The sequence below is a fragment of the Stenella coeruleoalba genome (assembly GCF_951394435.1).
Source record: "Stenella coeruleoalba genome assembly, chromosome: 5".
NCBI classification, from domain to species: domain Eukaryota; kingdom Metazoa; phylum Chordata; class Mammalia; order Artiodactyla; family Delphinidae; genus Stenella; species Stenella coeruleoalba.
The window spans coordinates 95726301-95747533 of NC_137150.1; the positions used below are offsets into that span (position 1 = coordinate 95726301).

At 40.2% G+C, this 21233-nt stretch overlaps 1 protein-coding gene across 4 annotated transcripts in view; it reads right to left on the bottom strand.

Annotated features, from left to right (window-relative positions):
- The window catches only part of CEP97 (centrosomal protein 97), a 28663-nt gene extending 8574 nt beyond the window's left edge, over nt 1-20089 (bottom strand). The window contains exons 1-9 of one of the 4 annotated variants that reach the window (XM_079923292.1): nt 19983-20089; nt 17431-17573; nt 16517-16675; nt 15510-15611; nt 13161-13274; nt 12441-12607; nt 6355-6519; nt 2681-2814; nt 1471-2068 (exon numbers count right to left, since the gene is read on the bottom strand). In XM_079923292.1, coding sequence (XP_079779418.1) covers nt 1471-2068; nt 2681-2814; nt 6355-6519; nt 12441-12607; nt 13161-13274; nt 15510-15611; nt 16517-16675; nt 17431-17573; nt 19983-20025 — 1625 coding nt within the window. In that variant the 5' untranslated portion in view covers nt 20026-20089. Of the gene's footprint in view, nt 1-1470; nt 2246-2680; nt 2815-6354; nt 6520-12440; nt 12608-13160; nt 13275-15509; nt 15612-16516; nt 16676-17430; nt 17574-19982 lie in introns of those variants that run through there. The other 3 variants (XM_079923291.1, XM_079923294.1, XM_079923293.1) reach the window with 3 other exon arrangements.
- Nucleotides 20090-21233: the final 1144 nt, after the last annotated feature.

The following is a 21233-nucleotide window of genomic DNA, read 5'->3' on the forward strand; positions in this document are numbered from 1 at the left end:
TATCCTGCCTGATAAGAGTATCTTTGTACATCTGGGACCTTGGTTTATGCTAACAGTGTATTTTCTGGTGAATACCTGTTTTGTTCACCTGAGACCCTGGGCCACAATGCATCAGTTTGACCTTGGGTGGGGGCTGAGGTCTGAGTAGTTAAGGTCAGTCACAGGGGCACTCAACGCCTAGGTGACTGACCCCCAATAAAAACCCTGGATGCCAAGACTCGAGTGAGCCTCCCTTGAGGTTCACATACTTCAGATGTGTTGTCACACATCGTTGCCAGGAGAATCGAGCCCCATGTGTACAACTGCACTGGAAGAAGACAACTAGAAGCTTGTACTTGGTCTCTCCTGAACTCTGCCTGGTGTGTCTTTTTCCTTTGCTGATTGTAATCTATATCCTTTCACTCTAATAAACCATAATCCTGAACATAAAGAATAGCTTTCTTGGGCTTCCCTGGTGGTGCAGTGGTTGGGAGTCCGCCTGCCGATGCAGGGGTCACAGGTTCGTGCCCCGGTCTGGGAAGATCCCACACGCCGCGGAGCGGCTGGGCCCGTGAGCCATGGCCGCTGAGTCTGCGCGTCCGGAGCCTGTGCTCCGCGATGGGAGAAGCCACAACAGTGAGAGGCCCGCGTACCGCAAAAAAAAAAAAAAAAAAAAAAAGAATAGCTTTCTTGAGTCCTGTGAGTCCTTTTTGCAAATCATCAAACCTGAGGATAGTCTTGGGGACCCTCAACACAGTCACCAATAACCTCCAGCTGCTAAATCTAACACACAGTTCTCTGTCCTCTTACAGCGCCTCTCTTCTCTCCTGAAACACTTCCCTGCTGGAGCTGGGACACACACTCTCCCAGTTCTCCTACCACTCTAGCTATCCCTCCCCAGTCTCTCTTATTGCTTCCTCCTCTCCCACCTGATAATATTAATAAATACTGCTGGTTACAATACTAATACTCAGAATAAATCTATGAAATCCTAATTTTCCTGAGTTGACAATCATGAAAACATGTGAGCCATGGAATGAACAAATAAGTGCCACCATAGCCCCCAAATTTTAGCCCCTTTTAAGTCCCTGCTATTTTCTTTAATTCTTACGTCACCTAATGCGTTCTATGTAGACTTTCTCATCTTCTCATTTTTATACTTAAAATTCAGTTTTTCTATATTCTCTGTACCTTCTGTGTTTAGGTATATAGATGTCCATAAGGCATGCATTCATTCAAAATTTACTGCTATGCTGCATCTATGCTCCAATTGCTGTACCACAGATGAAGATGCATATGGCAGTCCCTGCACTCAAGATGTTTTCAGTATATTGTAGGAGACAAACCAAGAGTGGCAACATGGTATGGAAAGTGCCCTGGCCACAAAAGCAGTGATTCAGTGTTCTGAATCAATGCTAAGAATCTGACACCCCCAAACCAACCAAACAGCATCCAAACTGTAAAAGTCCTAAAAAGGGACTTTTAACCCACCTCCTTATTTCATCAGTTAGGCAGACAATGTGCTCCTGCATCCGGCGCAGCCGGATTTCATAGCGTACATCTTTAGCTTGTGGGTTGTAGTTTCTGGCATAAAAGCCCCGCCAATAGGCCTGAAGCTTGGTGGCTGCTTCATTCAATTTCTGAAGGGCAACTTTATTTTGTCCCAAAGTAAGAGATCTATGGGTTAAAACCCTGCAAGGAAGTTTCTCTGAAGCTGTTTGAGACATGGTTTCTTCACTGTCTGGCTGTGTATGGAAGACATTGTGTCCAACTGACTCAGGAAAAGATGTAAGACTGTGGGTGTCATCCTTCATGATGGCATTGTTTACTGTTGGCTCACGACAAGGTAATAGCCCATCTTTCTCATTTACCTCTGTACTGATAGCACTTTTTGTCATCTCAACAGAATTCTCATTTGCAGCCCAAAAAGCCTTTTCCCCTTCCTTATCAAAGCCGTTGTTTTCCAGACATTTCACAGATTCATCTGCAGCACCATCATTTTCTAGGCCCAAGTTAATGTCTTGCAGCCTCAGCTCAACTGTAGGTGATACTGGAGAGAGTCCTGATGCAACTGGCATAAAAGTAGACTCTGAAGAGAGAAGACTACAGTTTAACTTGTCTTCATCTGTCTGGATGTCTTCCAGGTGCAGGTCATTTCGAGAATATCTTGTAGTGTGTACAGAGGCTGGAAAGTTATTCTTAACAGCATATAAATGGTCATCATTACTGCTTATCCCAACCCAAGAATTGACCTGGATGACGGGTTCTAAAAGAATCAACAGAACATCATTTAAAACATTAAATGTTTAAAGAAGTATTTTTTCAGTTGGATCCTTTTAATGAACTCTAATCCCTGAAATATAGTAAAGTGCAATGAAATGATTTCAGTAATCTCCTCCAATATGCCTAAAACACCAAACCAAATATTTTTAAGAAAATGAATTCTTGCAATGGTCATAAGAATAATCAAAGTACCAGGTCACTTCAAAAGGTAGCAGTTCTCTGAACGTTTTCAAAAATTAGACATATAGTCGTTATATATGTCTATCTGTGTATATACATATATATAAAATATAAGATCCAAATGTTCACTTAAGCTAACAAGTACAAAATTATGAAAACATGTACTTTTTTTGTTTTATGATACCAAACAGATCAAACAACTTGGAGAAAAAGGATCAGAGATCAGTTAACTTCTTACCACTTTCCTGGACTACCTGGCAATCTTGAATGGGGCTGGAATGCTCCGGTACAAGGGATGCCCTTGTTTCAACAGGAGCAAGAGAAGACGACTCTTCATTTTGGCTCTGGTTCATCAACTGCCTCTGGTGAAACCTAAAAATCAGTAACTTCTGATGTGATTTAACGCAAACCAAAAAAAGAAAGCTTTTTCTGCTCCCTTTGAAGGGTAACACTGTCAAAAAGGTAGAAGTTTACAAGCTTTCAAAGTATATACCTTTGAAAGGCAAGAATATAAAATGGGAAAAAGACAGTCTCTTCAGCAAGTGGTGCTGGGAAAGTTGGACAGCTGCATGTAAATCAATGAAGTTAGAACACACCCTCACAGGGGAGGGTGGTGGTCCAGTGGTGGTCCAGTGGTCCCTCCATGCTCTCACTGCCGAACACCCAGGTTCGATCCCTGGTCGGGAAACTAAAATCCCACAAGCTGCTCAGTGCAGCCAAAAAACAAAAACAAAAACAGAACACACCCTCACACCACGCACAAAAATAAACTCAAAATGGCTTAAAGACTTAAACATAAGACAAGACACCATAAAACTCCTAGAAGAAAGCATAGGCGAAACATTCTCTGACATAAATCATACCAATATTTTCTTAGGTCAGTCTCCCAAGGAAATAGAAATAAAAACAAAAATTAAAAAATGGGGGGCTTCCCTGGTGGCACAGTGGTTAAGAATCTGCCTGCCAATGCAAGGGACATGGGTTCAAGCCCTGGCCCAGGAAGATCCCACATGCCACGGAGCAACTAAGCCCATGCACCACAACTACTGAGCCTGAGCTCTAGAGCCCGCAAGCCACAACTACTGAGCCCACGTCCACAACTACTGAAGACTGCGAGCCTAGAGCTCGTGCTCCGCAACAAGAGAAATCACAACAATGTGAAGCCCGTGTACGGCAACGAAGAGTAGCCCCTGCTCACCACAACTAGAGAAAGCCTGCTCACAGCAACGAAGAACCAACACAGCCAAAAATTTGAAAATTAATTAATTAATTATTTTTAAAAGCCATTAAAAAAAAAGAGGGACCTAATCAAACCTACAAGCTTTTGCACAGCAAAGGAAACCATTAAAAAAAAAAAAAAACAGCAACAACAAAAGAAAAGACAACCTACAGACTGGGAGAAAATATTTGCAAACGATGCGGCTGACAAGGGCCTAATCTCCAAAATATACAAACAGTTCATACAACTCAACAACAAAAAAACCAACCCAATTGAAAAATGGGCAGAAGACCTTAACAGACATTTCTCCAAAGAAGACATACAGATGGACAGTAGGCACATGAAAAGATGCTCAACATCACTAATTATTGGAGAAATGCAAATCAAACCTACAATGAGGTACCACCTCACGTGGGTCAGAATGGCCATCATCAAAAGTCTACAAATAACAGGGACTTCCCTGGTGGTCCATGGTTAAGAATCCATTGAATCCTATCCAATGCAGGGGATAGGGGTTCAATCCCTGGTCGGGGAACTAAGGTCCCACATGCCACGAGGCAACTAAGCCCATGCGCCACAACTACTGGGCCCTCGCGCTCTACAGCCTGCGTACCACAACTAGAGAGAAGCCCAAGCACTGCAACTAGAGAAGCCCACACACCACAACGAAGATATCGCGTGCCGCAACTAAGACCCAATGCAGCCAAATGATAAAATTTTAAATAATAATAAAATTAAATTTAAAATTATTTAAAAATTTTTTTAAGTCTACAAATACAAATGCTGGAGAGGGTATGGAGAAAAGGGAACCCTCCTACACTGTTGGTGGGAACGTAAATTGGTGCAGCCACTATGGAAAACAGTATGGAAGTTCCTCAGAAAACTGAAAATAGAATTACCATATGATCCAGCAATCCCGCTCCTGAGCATATACCCAGACAAAACTATAATTCAAAAAGACACATGTACCCCTTGTTTATAGCAGCACTATTTACAATAGCCAAAACATGGAAACAACCTGAATGTCCATTGACAGATGAATGGATAAAGAAGATGGGGTACATATACACAATGGAATACTACTCACCCATAAAAAAGAATGAAATAATGACATTTGCAGCAACATGGATGCAACTAGAGATTATCATACTGAAGTATGTCAGAAAGAGAAAGACAAATACATATGATATCGCTTGTATGCTGAATCTAAAATATGGCACAAAAGAACCTATCTACAAAACAGAAACAGACTCACAGACATAGAGAAAAGACTTGTTGCCAAGAGGAAGGAGGGAAGGGAGAGGGATGGACTGGGAGTTCTGGGTTGGTAGATGCAAACTATTAAATTTAGAATGGATAAACAACAAGGTCCTACTGTACAGCACAGGGAACTACATCCAATCTCCTGGGATAAACCATAATGGAAAAGAATATAAAAAAAGAATGTCTATATGTGTATAACTGAGTCACTGTGCTGTACAGCAGAGATTGACACAACATTGTAAATCAACTCTACTTCAATAAAATAATTTTTAAAAAAAAAAGCAGAATGTATATACCTTTAATAACCCCCAAATTACAAAGTCTCATTTAAAAGCACTGGATAGAAAAGGTTAAGAAACTTATTTTTAAATCACATAGTCAGACACCATCATATGCATATACACGCACAAACCTTCAAAGGCAGGATCTCTGATAAAAGAAATGACTACTAAATGCTTCTAGCTATACTTTTTTTTTTGGCTGCGCTGCACGGCTTGTGGGATCTTAGCTCCCCAACCAGGGACTGAACCTGGGCCCTCCCCAGTGAAAGTGTGGAGTCTTAACCACTGGACCACCAGGAATTCCCAAACAATACTTTTCTTTTCTTTTCTTTTCTTTTTTTTAAATTTTTATTTATGTTTGGCTGAGTTGGGTCTTCGCTGCCGTGTGCGGGCTTTCTCTAGTTGCAGCGAGCGGGGGCTACTCCTCGTTGCGGTGCGCAGGCTTCTCATTGTGGTGGCTTCTCTTGCTGCGGCGCACAGGCTTAGTTGCTCTATGGCATGTGGGATCTTCTCGGACCAGGGATCGAACCCACATCCCTTGCATTGGCAGGCGGATTCTTAACCACTGCGCCACCAGGGAAGACTCCAAGCTATACTTCTTTTATTTTATTTTATTTATTTATTTATTTATTTTGCGGTACGTGGGCCTCTCACTGTTGTGGCCTCTCCCGCTGCAGAGCACAGGCTCCGGACGCGCGGGCTCAGCGGCCATGGCTCACGGGTCCAGCCGCTCCGCGGCATGTGGGATCCTCCCAGACTGGGGCACGAACCCGTGTCCCCTGCATCAGCAGGCAGACTCTCAACCACTGTGCCACCAGGGAAGCCCCAAGCTATACTTCTTAATGTTAGTATTTTAAAACCCATATGAAACACCCACATTAAGGGACAAATGCAGTTTTTAAAAATCCCACTCTCCCATGCTGCTTGGCTCTCCCCACTGAAGAAATGATTAGCAATGCAGTTGCTGGGGAGCAAACTGGACTGCCCTGCAAGGTTCGGTTCCCCTACAGAACTGCTACAGTGACCAGTGGCCCAAGTGCCCAGAAATGTGGGCCGCAGCACTCACCTCAGTCCTACTAACCCTGCAGGAAAGAGTCAGAGGTATTTTCACTTGTGAATTTATCAACCGCTACAGATAAATGGGCTCACCTCTGCTTGCTCAGAATCTTCTCTAGTTTGGCATCCTCTGCACTCTGAAGACCCAGCGTAGAAGTGAGAGGACAGACTGTGGCCAGATACTGGACAAGCTGGATGTGCTGGCCAGGCCGATACGCTCTCCCCTTGCCTTGACTATACAGCCATTCAGCTTTCAAACTGGAATTGAGGGACATAAAGAAGAAGGGATGGCACTAGGGTAGACAAGATACATTTTTAAGCAATAATGAGTCTTCCTTCTTAATTTACCTTTATAGCATCATTGGATATTTTTCATAAATTCACTCAAGTTAAAAAGAAAATCTATCCTTCTGATTCATTCTCCTTACTATTACAATGTTTTAAACCTTTTTTCTTGCTTAGGAGCACTTCCGAAGATTTTTACTAATATTTTAAATTTATTTAAAATAAATATTTTCCAAATATTTTAAAATTATTTTCAAAGAAGCAATGAATAGTCCCTTCATTCACTATCAAACTGAAGTACCTAAATACATAAATTGTGTTTAAATCCATTAGTTCATGATAGTTTTTTTAAAGCTAATTGGTCACAGCTGAAGGATGCTAGTGAACTACCGACTCATTATTTTTAAAAACTGGTAATTAAAGGAGACAAATTAAATATTATTAGTTCTACCTTTCCTATACAAACTATACCAATGACCAAACAGTTACTTCATAGAAGTATTCCAGCTAATAAAAAAATTAATGATAGAATTAAAATTTCACCATTTTGCAACTCTCAATGAATTAATGGATTTAGGCACTGATCATTAATAGCTACTCCTAACACAAGAGACAACCAGACACCATGTGCCTCTCAATAGAACCCACAAAGTAGTCCTTCTCCCACCAAAAATCTGATCAAACCTCCACATTCAACTACCAATTTACAGGAAATACAGAAGGAGAGGAGTATGTCAAAGGACACAGAGACATAGCAATTGGCAAAATAAGCACAGTGGGAAACTCTATAGGACAAATAATCTGATTTCTTCAACAACCAAAAAAAGAGAAAAGAAAGCAAAGAAAATAAGAAGAGGAGGAACCCATGGAGAGATTTGAAAGCATCATCTTGGACCTCCAGCCAAGTCAAGCCTTCAAACGACTCCTGCCCCATGTGATCTCACTACAAGATCCCAAGTGAAAACTACCCAATCAGCACAGCCAACCCATGGAGCATGCAATGATAATACATTTTTAAAACACTGAAAAAGAGAGCAGGAAAGAAATTTTTTTAATATATCAACCAATTACAGTGTATGGTCTTATTTCGATCCTGTTTCCAAAAATCCATTACAAAACTGCATTTATGAGGACTACTGGAAATGTAAGCACTTAACTAATATCTGGTGTTATTATGGAATTATTGTTAAATTTTTTGATAAGTGATAACAGTATTATAGTTATTTCTTTAAGAGTCCTTATCTTTTAGAGATGAAATTATATATAATCTGAGACTTGTTTCAAAATCATACAGGAAAAGGGGGTGTGGGTGAAGGTAGAGATGAACAAAGTTGGCCATGAATTGAAAACTGCTGAAGTTGGGTGACAGATTCAGGGGAGGTCATTACACTACTGTTTACTTTTGTAATATGTTTGAATTTCTTTTTTTTTTTTTTTTTTTGCAGTACGTGGGCCTCTCACTGTTGTGGCCTCTCCCGTTGCGGAGCACAGGCTCCAGACGCGCGGGCCCAGCGGCCATGGCTCACGGGCCCAGCCACTCTGCGGCACGTGGGATATTCCCGGACCGGGGCACAAACCCGTGTCCCCTGCATCGGCAGGCGGACTCTCAACCACTGCGCCACCAGGGAAGCCCTGAATTTCTTTTTAATTAACATGCTTTTGCCTCAATTTTATCATTCTTAAATCTGCCCATCAACTTGAAGTTAAAGTTGCATCATTTTGGCATACTTTGTTTCTCTGTACATCATTTAACTCAGCATTGCAAATAGTTTGAAAATCACTTCCAATCCACAACCCTTTTCTTCAACCTTCACGTTAAGGTATCCACATTATGCAAAAAACTGTACAGTCCAAAACTGTTAAGCCACCCAAGATGTATTATAGACTGAAAAGAAACTGGTTCTTTTGACAGCTGGTTAAATAGTGCAGAAGAGTCTCGGTGCAGTAAAATGAGTTTGGTTTTCTATGATGTGCCAGTGTCACAAGAAAGGTGAAACTGTTTTCTAACAATGAGATATAAGGTATGCCAAGCTGATTAACTGAAGTCACGTAACAATAAAAATTTTAATACACTTAATAAAAATAATTAGAAGTATTTCTTCCATAGACACATTCCTGTGGATTAAATAAAGCTCATTCAGGATCTTCATGAACTCTGCTCTCAGTTTCCATAAGTTCTGCCAAGCAAATGGCTTGTTGAAAGGCTGTCCCTAAAAAAGGTCCATAATAGAGAACAATCCCGAACTTTAATAATAGCTAGCAAGCGACGCTTCCAGGTTATAGGCGGTTTGTAGTTTGGGAGGAAAGAAAAGCGAAAGTAAAAGGATACAGAAGGAGGCTCAGGTATGCCACAGTTTAAGTGTGTGAGGTGAACCACGAACTGTGGAGTATCAACTACTGTAAGATCTGTTTTCCTGCCTTTGCTTCACATTCATCAATAAACACACCATTACACAAATTTATTAATCCATACGATATTTTCTTAGGTAAAAAAAATCTCTCTGCCCATTCAAAGACAAAATTAAAATTAATTCAGCTCTAACATATTAATTTCAAATCACTGGAATATGACTTTTCTCTTGAAATTAAAGGAACAGTCTACATTATATAACAGGGATAGCAACTACTGAGAGAATTTAAAACTGCTCTTTCACCTAATTAAAAAAAAAAAGGAATAATGGATGAAATGATATCTGGTATTTGCTTTTAAAATATCCTAACCAAAAAAAAAGTGCGGGATAGATGAAACAAGATTGGCAAAATGTTGATAACTGTTGAAGCCACATGGTGGGTATTTAGGTGTTCATTATGTTACTCTACTTCTGTATATATTTTAAATGTCCTTTCAAAAAAAGAAACGTCTCCAAAATTCTGCTCCCTAAGTTCTGATCTGTAAGCAACAGAGGTGTAGCTTGGTACTAGGTCCTATAAACAGTAAAACAGAGAGTGAAAACAAATTCAGCAAGAACTCCAAATACTGAGGTGTTACACAAAGGTCCTTCCCCAGGTGTGCTTCTCTCTGAGAAAGCCCTCAGCCAAAGCACCACAGCGGTGGGTGACTGCTCAAGTTACTTTTTTGGGTGACACACACACTTAAGATCTGGCTACCCAAGGTCATCAGGGAACTTGGGAACTTTTCATCATGGAGAAAAAATTTAACTTGGTTGTTCTTAGCAAACAACAGGCTGGATAGATACAAAAACTAGAAATTCCTTCCTGCCTATCCTTCAGGGCAATTCCAAGGCTGACCAGGAAAATGCTGGAACACTGCTCAGGCTACCCACTCATTTTTCAGTCAATAGCTCTCCCTTAGAATAATTCCTCCCTCCAAGACAAAATACTTCCAGAGTTGTTTTAAAACATGGGAGCACTGTTTACAGACTACACAGTTGTCTCAGACATCAACTGCAGCAGCATTTTTCTCAACAACCTAGGTTCTTTGGTTTGAATAGGACTCTATTTACCCACTCTTCTATGCACTGACATTTGGGTTGTTTCCCAAATGTCTCACATAGCTCCCAAATGTTTGGAGCTATTATGAATAAGGCTGCTACGAACATGCTTATATACATATTTTTTGGTAGACATAAGCACCTATTTCTCTAGGGTATATACCAGAAACCAAACTGCTGGGTCATAGTGTATTTATAAGTCCAACTTCAGTAAATACTGCCAGTTTTTCAAAATGGCTGCACCATTTACACTCCTAGAACAGTGTATGAGAGTTCCAATTGTTCTACATACTCATCAATACTTAGTATTGTCCGTCCTTTTAATTTTAGCTACTCTGGTGGGAGCTGGTTGATTTGAAGCCTCCATAATAAATGAGGAAAAAAATAATCTTTCTGAATTATCAAAAATATCAACATAGTGGTTATCTCTAGTGGGGAGGGGAGTTATGATGAGAGTGGGGCAAAGGAGATCTCTGGAGTGCTGGTTTTGTTCTAGTCTTATTTTCAGTGATGATTATATGGGTATTTTTAAATAGTACGTTTGAACTATTTCTGAATTATATGATACTGTGCAATTTTTTTTTAATGTGGGGGGGAAAAGAATCTGTCTGAGAAAGGGTTGCTATTATGCTACACTCCCACCTCTTCCTTCCTCCCATACTTTAGTGTAGAATAACCCCACAGAGAGAGAGAGGCTACCCAAGTAAAAGTCCACTCTTCCCTACCTCCTGAAGAATCTGAAATTAAACAACTACAAAACATTATAGAGAAAGTTCCAAAAAAATACAAATTCACCTTAAAGTCACTTGGATTAAAACCATTTCCACAGTATAGAAACATAGCCTTTGCATTATTATTCATCTATTCAACAGATATCTTCTGCTTTTTAACACTAGCTTTAGTTTCTACGAAACTCTTCAATCCCCAGTCCCTATCCTTAAGTAATAATGACAATTATCACTTATTAAGCATCTACTGTCTGACCAGTATTATGTTATATCCATTATCTTTAGTTCTCATAGCATCCTTGAAAGCTAGGTAGTTTTAGCCACATTTTACAGATGAGAAAACTAAGGCTCAGAGAAGTTATGGAACTTGTCCAGGCCACACTGTTAATGGGCGGCAGGGAAAGATGTGAAGTTTTCTCTTGTCTCTCCTGACCAGGTCTCATTCTCTTCCCAGGTCTCTCTTTATACCAAACCCTTACCTCTGCCCATCTCACCATGCTGCTGCCACATATGAAAATGTTGCCAGTCCTACTCCCACAGAGAAATCTGATAACGTCTTTCTTTCTATTAAAGGAAGATCCAGAGAAGATAATCCAAGTAAACCCATATTCTAGCTTTAGAATTACCCACAGTTTGAAATAAAATAAGGTGTCTGAATACACAGCAACACTCACTGCAGGAAAAAGGAAAAGTCACACTTTTCTGTAGGCAAACCAGAGCTGACATATGTCCTGCACCCTACACCAGCACCACCACTATGTAGCTCCTGGTTGCCATTCCTCACTGCCCCACACCCTATACAGCAACTAGATGCAAGAGAGGGAGAAAGAAAAGGAAAACCCTGTCAGTAATCTACCATTCCTTCTCCCATCGGGAAACCCCTCAAGCGACTTTCAATCTGTAGAACAGGACAAAAACAGCGAGGAAGAATGTATGTGTTGAGTCCATGAATGCAGGTGTGTATGCAGTGAAAGGAAGAAGAGAAATGAGGCAGAGTGAAGAGAATTAAGTCATCCTGATTCTCACTATCCTCTCTAAATCCACCCCTTCTTGTCCACAACCTAGTTCCTTACCTCCCCTGAAGCTCTGATTCTACTGATCATGTGCCAGCGTCCAGAAGACCCCATCATGCAGGGGTCCCAGCTCCAAGCTGCAAAAACCATCAAAGATCTAGAGAAGGGGGAGTTCCCACTTCTGCTGTTTCACAGGTAGAAGGTGAGGACCAATCAGCATGTCTGCTACCAGTTCCAAATTGGAACTCTGCACGCATTTTCCCAAGGTCACTGTTATAAAGAGTAGTTGGGTACTAAGGTATTATTAATACTGCCTTTACAATATGATGGATAGAAGCTTTTGTGGGATTGATCTGAAATCCTACACAGCATCTATAACATGGTTTCTATGTAGAAATGCTCCAAGCCCCAAACAATCGATTAACAAAAGGATTTTTAGAAATCAATTTGTTGTATGTTGGGCAAGAAGTTAAACTCACTAGCCCCAACCTCTAAGGTTGATATTTATTTCTTATCTTTTTTTAGAAAGGATAAAAAATCCTAAATGAACAGCACAGAGTCTGCTATATGATGGTACAAATGATCTTAATTTCTAAATGCACATTTCAAGAAATATTCAGTTTATTAATCTGTAGTAAGCTAGAAATGGGCTTTTCAGTTAACTTCCATAATAAGTGTGATGTTAAAGAGGTCACGTTCACCTTTCCTTCTGCGAAATCACATATCCATCTAGGACTCTGAGGTTTAAGCACCAGCTGACGATGTATGGCCGATAGTCGAACCCTGGAATGGAAGGTGTTGCCATCACACAAGGATTGTTCATGATCGACAACTGTTCCAATTCAGTTAAGGATGCCAGAAAAGAGATCTGGAACAAAGGACAGCTTTGTTGAATGAAATGGACTACTCAGTGTCAAGCGCAGGGCTTCCACTGATTACACATCTTTGGCAGTTTGAGAATGTAACAATTTCCCTCTTGTTTTGAAAAGTGACAAGTAACACTCTTATATTATCCACTGACTTCCAAAATTCCAACAATATGGCCATCTGTCCTTGCTGCACAAAGTCCCTTAGAAAGCACTGTTTCCTAGCAAAGAGAACCCTATTTTGAAAATATAACAGCAGCCAGAAAAAGGTGCAGAGTGTGCCTTATTAACCCTGTTAATGTACATGTCCCTCTACCAACAATTACTTCCCAATGGAGTGATAAGTACAGCACTGCAAATGAAATTAAGCCTTAATAACCCACTGACATTAAGTAAAAGTAGAAAGAAAAATAATGGTCTTCTAGAGCCAAGTGTTTCATCCTGATAGCAGTTTCTTCCAAGATGCTCACAGTCTAAAGTGAGCTCACAACCCTTTCCTGCATCTCTCCTGACCTTCCAGCTTCCCAGATCCCATAAGATACCCTCAAATTTTACCTCATTTAAGTCCCGGATTTCATTTTCTGCCAAAGAAAGTATAGCAAGACATCTGGGTAGATAAGCAGGTGCCATTCTAAGAGAGGTGATGATATTTCCATGTAAAAGTAGGGTCTTGAAAGTAAAAAGAAAATGCATTACAAATGAAAAGATTACAAATAAATTGGTCTATTTTGATAAAACCAAAATGGTGTGCACAAACATAAAGTGATCTGTTTTATTATACTTCTCATCACACACAAATCAAAGACTGCTAATGCTGGAAGGGTCCTACGTGGTCTTCTGGTCCAACTCTCCTTTTTCACATCCACATTCTAAGCTCAAGAAAGTTTAAAGACTTGTCCAAGAACATATGCTTAGTGTAGGCATGTTGTGAGATTTAAGTTATTAAAACTTGAGCAATTTCCAACATACGTGTTCATTTCCTTTTAAAACATCAAAACAGAGGGTGAGAAAAGTGAAAGAAAACATTCATTAAAACAATCAGGTATAAAGCAAATTTTCCAAGAGAGAGAGATAACCCACAAACCATAATTTGCAATTATATTCTCTTGGTAACTTAAAGCTTGAGGAAGGCTGAATGTGCTTAGAGATGGTGCTGACTCAAATTAAGTCAGCAACAATGAAGAATAAAGCGAATACTCCCAACACCCAGGATTTTTTTTTTTTTTTTTTGGCTGCGTTGGGTCTTCATTGCTGCATGTGGGCTTTCTCTAGTTGCAGCGAGCGGGGGCTACTTTTCGTTGCGGTGCACAGGCTTCTCATGACGGTGGCTTCTCTTGTTGCAGAGCACGGGCTCCAGGCACGCGGGCTTCAGTAGTTGTGGCTCTCGGGCTCTAGAGCGCAGGCTCAGTAGTTGTGGCACAGGGTTTAGTTGCTCCGAGGCATGTGGGATCTTCCTGGACCAGGGATCAAACCCATGTCCCCTACACTGGCAGGTAGATTCTTAACCACTGCGCCACCAGGGAAGTCCCAACACCCAGGATTCTGATAAGGTAATCATGCCTCCATTCCAGAAAAAAAAAAGTTCAATCATTTTTAGTTCATTTGAATTCTCTTAGTATCTGGCTACATCAAATTGCTTAGAATAATTGTTGCTAAAAATGATTTCTGCTAACAATATAGTGAAATTTGAGCCAATAATACTGTTTCTAAGGTTAATGAATTCATCTGATGCTAATAATATCCAATGGAGGAAAAATATGGAAAAAGCCTACATATGTTGAAGCTGTGGTGCCAACTGTTACTTATTTCAACAGTCCCCAACCTTTTGGCACCAGGGACCGGTTTTGTGGAAGACAATTTTTCCACAGACCGGGGCGGGGGCGGGGTGGGGGTGTGGGGGGATGGTTTGGGGATGATTCAAGCGCATTACATTTATTACACACTTTATTTCTGTTATTATTATGTTGGATTATATAATGAAATAATTATACAACTCACCATAATGCAGAATCAGGAGCCCTGAGCTTGTTTTCACTTGCCATTCACTGATAGGGTTTTGATATGAGTCCACAAGCAATTGATTTATTATGGTCTCTGTGCAGTCAAACCTCTCTGCTAATGATAATCTGTATTTGCAGCTGCTCCCCAGTGCTAGCATCACTGCCTCAGCTCCACCTCAGATCATCAGGCATTAGATTCTCACAAGGAGCGTGCAACCTAGACCCCTCGCCTGAGCAGTTCACAGTAGGGTTCGCGCTCCTATGAGGATCTCATGCCACTGCTGATCTGTCAGGAGGCGGAGCTCAGGTGGTAATGCAAACGATGGGGAGCAGCTGTAAATACAGATGAAGCTTTGCTCACTCGCCTGCCGCTCACCTCCTGCTATGCAGCCCATTCCTAATGGCCCAGGGTTTGGGGACCCCTGACTTATTTGATTACATTCCCCTCTATAAAAAGTGCTACAGGCCACAGATTTTTTAAATTAAAGTGAAGTTAATTTTGATAATTTAGTAATATCTATTACTAAAAAAATAGCAATCTTGAGTGTCAAAAAACAAAGTAAAGTTCAGGAATGTTTACTCTCAAGCCCACCAACATGTTATGTACTATATAACTGAAGCTGCTAACGTTGGCTGATTGGGCATGAAGGGAATTTCATCATGTTTGTTGGATGGTAAATAAGAATTAACCTTAACTACAACAACCAGTTTTAGTTAAAGTAAATCAATTATAGAAATTAACAATAAAAAGTTCCATACTTAATTTCTGGTACTCTAATAGAATTTTTATCATAATGAACACTATCTGTTCTTCATAACAGCAGGCTGATTTTAGATCAATTAGGTTATTTTCTCTTGGTATTTTAGTATAAAATTTCAGAAATGACATAGAAAACACATTTACCTTCAGTGATGCCAATTTAGATAGATCACCTATCTGGGGTATGTTATTGTCTGATAAATCGAGGTGTTGAAGAGCTGTGCAGCTATTGATTTGTTCCATGGCCTATTACAAGAAAAGGATCACATTATTTCACGCACATGAAATCAAAAAATGAAATTCTTCCCTATTTCCTGTAGCTGAGCCTCTTGCCTCCTCTGCCCATTATCAGAAGCAGAGGAGCAGGGCTTAGCAAGAGAAAAAAGAGGCAGTGCCAACAGAATCTGGCATACTGCTATATGGCTAGTTTCTACCTTCATTATTTCTCTAAGAGTAGAGTCAGATATTTATAGCTTAAAGAAACTTTTAGTGATGACATGTGACAGTTGGTATAACATAGACTTTACAATTTAACAATGGAGCCAAACTGCCTGGATTCAAATCCTAGCTCTGCAACTTCCTGACTGTGTGACCTTGGGCAAGTTACTCAACTTCTCTGTACTTCAGTTTCCTCATCTATATAATAAGCATAAAGACTGTACCTACCTTATTGGCTGTCATGAGATTGAATAAGTTAAAATTGTTAAGGTGGTTAGAATAGTACTTAGCATACATTACATACTCAATAGAAGTCAGTTATCATCATTTAATCCAGTTCCCTTACCTAGCATATCAAAAAATAAGACACAGAAATATTTATTAACTTACCCCAAATTATAGAGCTACTAAGTGGTGGAAGCAGGACTAGAAGCCAGATCTCCTGACTTTTAAAACATTATATTCTCCACTGTACCATTAAACATGTACATAAAACTTAATTCAGCATGAATTTTCAAAATGAGATTTTTTTTTTTCAGTTTATGTTAACTGAAATTATCTCTGGGGAATGGGAGTGGATACTTTCACTTTTTATTCTATTTTTTTCTATACTGCTTAAATTTCTTTTTCACAGCAAATACTTTTGTGAAGTAAAAAAAAAAAACCTAATTACTTAAAAAAAAAAAAAAGAAAGAAAGAAAGAAACAATTCACCTTGAGATTATTTCCTGCCAAATTCAGCCATTCCAAATGTACTAGTTCCTTTAGGCCTTCCACATAGCCAATGCTATTATGAGGCAAATTTAATACCCGGAGTTGGGTCAGTTTGGCCACACCCATCATCCGTACCAGCCGATTGTTAGCCACTGACAACTGTGGAAAGAAAACATACCATTATTCTTAGGAGTAAAATATAAATATTACTTTCACATTAGGGTGGTTAAAAAGATTTATTTATATGGCCCAACATTCCCAAATATACAAACCCAATTTGTACTTTTCACATATATTGTCTAAAAATTCTGCAGTGCAACTATTAGTTGTTGTTGTCATTCCTAAGCAGTGGAAAATACAGATAAAGCTGAGCAATCAGACCTCCTCCAACTACCAAAAGAAAACATCTTTAACACAGCAACTACTTGAGAATGTAAACTCCACAATAACAGAGTCCTTTCACTATCTCCATCAAAATCTAGAACAGTACCAGACACATAAGGGCCCAATAAACATTTGTTGAAGGAATGAACTAATCAACTCTTTACCCCCACCATGAAATAAAAGGTTATCTTAACAACACAATATTTTGCCAACATAAAATGTTTTCTTTTTTAACAAGTGCTCTTTTTTCTAGTCTACTCTAAAGGCAGCAAAAATGTGTTCATCTTCAGTAGAAATTTAAAAAGCATCACTTAATAATCATCATGTAAAAATTAATTTTTTAAATTTTTTCTGAAATTATTTTATTCATTTATTAAATAAATTTATTTGTTATTAAAAGTTTTAAAAATTTAAGGCAACATTTACTGCTTTCTAGGCTTGCAGAGTTACTTTTTGTTATCTTACTCTTTTATTTTGTATAATAATAAACTGGTCTTATATAACTATTTCCCCCACATAGCAATACCTACCTGTATTAAACGTTTGCATTTCTCAAGATTTTCCAATTTAATAATCTGATTTTTATCCAGAATCAAAGTATGAATATCAACTTCATAGGGTAAGTTTGGACTTAATTTCTGTAGCCCCTGTCCTGACCAATTGACCACTGATCCTTGAAAAGAGAAGGGAAACTGTTAGAAAACACAACTACAACAGCTGAGCATAGGGATAAAATTATACTCATAAAATCTTATACATTTAGAGTTAGAAAACACTAGAGCATAATAAACATCAAGCTTTAAAAACTAAAGCAATCAATTTCTAAGTGACTACTGATTGAAATTATTCATTTTCCTTTAGAAATATCAAATTATACCTAGATTTGTGATATTCTACTCAAGTTTCTTTTCTTTCTTTTTTTAAATTAATTAATTAATTTATTTATTTATTTTTGCTGTGTTGGTCTTCGTTGCTGCACGTGGGCTTTCTCTAGTTGCGGTGCGCAGGCTTCTCATTGCAGTGGCTTCTCTTGTTGCAGAGCACAGGCTCTAGGGCGCCCGGGCTTCAGTAGTTGTGATTCGCAGGCTCTGTAGTTGTAGCTTGCAGGCTCTAGAGTGCAGGCTTAGTAGTTGTGGCGCATAGGGCTTAGTTGCTCCATGGCATGTGGCATCTCCCTAGCCCAGGGCTCAAACCCAAGTCCCCTGCATTGGTAGGCAGGTTCTTAACCACTGTGCCACTACGGAAGTCCATCTACTCAAGTTTCTTTGATATAATACTTTGGAATTCTTCACATTTAAATATAAACTATTACTTCAATATTTTGTGCCTAAGTAATGACAGTATTTTTTAAATGTAACTAATCTTTTGATAGAGACCAATGTGCTTATAATATCAGTATATCATAAAGTGCCCAAACTATTTTGAAAATCAAAGTATAGTTAATTTATCTACAAAATGGAAATAATATACCTAATTCATTAAATTGATGTGGGGATGAAAAGAGAAACCATATGAACAGCACTTAGTCCCATTCCTGGCACACAGAATTCAATAAAGTAATTTGGTATGTTTAACAGATGTTCAAATCCTGGCTCCACTAAGCTAATCACTGTGGTATCTTGGGCAAGTTATTGATCTCTTTTGGGCTCACTTTTCTACTCTGTAAGATGGGAATGATAATAATACCTGCCTTATAATGTTGTTCTACAAAGAAAATGAGATAATTTAAAAAAAAAGGCACTCAGAACATAGTCTTGCTCATATAAAAAGTGCTTGTATAAATGTTAACTATTATTATCAGTACATTGCCATGGTGGGCTGGGGAGGTGGAGTTTAAGAGCTACAGATAGATTTGTGATATCTATCACAAATAGATAGATTGTGCAGGGGGCGGGCCAGAGAAACTGCCAATTTCATATTTCTACCCAGATTAAGATTACTGCGGGAAATAATTATGCGAAATTGCTCTCCTGAAGGGTTTCAACCAACGTTTTTCCATTGTCTAATGGCTTCTAGCATTTGGGGCGGGGAGAGGGGGTCATTCGATTCTGAGAATTTGGTGAAAGATATATACCGTCCCAGGAAAATGCATAGCCTTTGCACACAATTCAAAGGGATCGAGAGACCTCTTAGACTCTCCCTTCTAGATAATGAGCCCCAGACCTAAGCGGTGGAGACGAGCATTCACCTTTAGCCCTGACCCTGACCCAGAGCCTCCGAACTGTAACCAAAACAAAGGAGCTCCGCTCACACGGCACCTACAAAAGCACCCACGCCGCGCGTTCCGCTGGGCAGAGACCAAGCTATACCTCAGGACCCGGTCTGCAGAAAAAGGCATGGAGAACTGTGGGCTCTGGATAACCCCCAGATTTTATCACGGCCACCGGACACTTCCAAGAAAGGGTCCAACGTCAATCTCTATCTATCTATATCTATATCTAGATTTTTTATTTTGTTTTTTTTGCGGTCAGCGGGCCTCTCACTGTTGTGGCCTCTCCCGTTGCGGAGCACAGGCTCCAGACGCGCAGGCTCAGCAGCCATGGCTCACGGGCCTAACCGCTCCGCGGCATGTGGGATCTTCCCCGACCGGGGCACTAACCCGTGTCCCCTGCATCGGTAGGCGGACTCTCAACTACTGCGCCACCAGGGAAGCCCCCAACGTCAATCTAGAGAGCTGTGTTTGAGACACGGTTTTCTTGAACTTTCTAGGAATCCACGGGAAAGGGGGAGATTCTGCAGTTTTCACTTGGGCACCCAGAACTCAAAGTAAACATCCAAGAAAGATTACCGCGGCGGCCAGAAACCCACCGCCCAGGGATCCTCAGGAGCGCGGGGGCAGCGCGAAGGTCTCTTGGGGCTTGTAGTCCCCCGCTTGGCCCTCGCTGCGACGCCGGAGAGCCAGGCAGCGCCCAGGGGACTTCAACTCCCAGAGGGCAGCGCGCCTCCGCGATGCCCACAACCCCACATCAGAAGAACTGGTCCAGAACTGAACCCCTAAACCCAGTGTTCTTCTCTCCACCAGGTAACAATAATTCAGTTCTATGGAGTAAACATGGGGACCCAGGGGTGGGGATCGCCTTACCTTCTCCAACAGGCAGAGCCGCGTCGACGCGCGCCACCGCCATACTTCCCGCTTGCTAATAATACCAAGCAACCGTCCTCCGACTGCTAGGTGGAACTCGTAGTCGGGAGGAAGAAGCCAGAGACTACAGATCCCAGGATGCACGGCACCCAAACGGCCCAATTGGCTGCCTACAACTAACGATGCGAAACCCGGGTTAGAATATGAGCCAAAGTGAGTTTGGAAACCGGGTCAACTCCCCTTGTTTGGCAGGGAAGCAGGCTATTGTTAAATGATCATTTCACTCTCTTTTCTAGGTGTTTTCGAAATTTGACACTTTTACCATCGGGGTGATTATAAAGTCACTACTCAATACAGACCGAATTTGAGGACTCATTGCTAGAGACTTCTAGCAATGGGGGCTGTCCCTTCTTTTGACAATTCTGAATAAGTGAGAGTGTTCAACTCATCTATAGGCGATTTTGTGAGTTAGTCAAAATAGATACATTTTATTTGAAAATTTAGCTTAAGCATGTTGAGATAGAAGCTTTTATACAGTATTTTTAAGTGGTTGTTCTTGAATAGTTAACAGAACTTTAGACCTGGGAGTATATTTAATAGGTATAAGCCCAGAATTTTTCCAGAGAGTATACAAAAGAAGTTTACAATACAGTGTCCAAACTCAAAAATTACACTGCCTTGCTGGAGAGGATATAGCTATATCAAAAAGCTTACACTTTTGACACAACTATTACATTCTAACTAGTGTGATTGTAGCAATGAACTCAATAAGCTTTCAGGAAATGGAGAAAGAAATAGAAACTATAATCTTCAGAGAAGACTTAAAGGAGGAAGTGAAACGGAGCTAAGGCTTAAAAGATGGGTAGACTCTAAACAGTTCAGGAGTATATAGAAGACGAAAGGACAGTACAGGCTGCAGGTGGAGGCAGGTAGTAATGAAACTAACCTGATAGCACCACACAATGTAGAGAGGGAGCTTCCAATTTCTACTGCCCACTCCTTCATTCCCTCTTATTCTGAATTCCCCTCTTTCTGAAACAGCAGTGTCCAAAATCTCTGATAATTTGTTTGAACAAAATCCCCATAACTCACGCTTCTAGGTTTCCAGGCAATTGATTCTGTGAGCATTCCCTCCTTCCTGAGTCCTCCTCCTATCTCTCTGACTACACCTGCTTTAATTCTTTTTTTTTTTTTTTAACTCTGTTTCCCACTGTTTTAGTCTGAAGACAAATTTCTTAACTCTGAACAGGG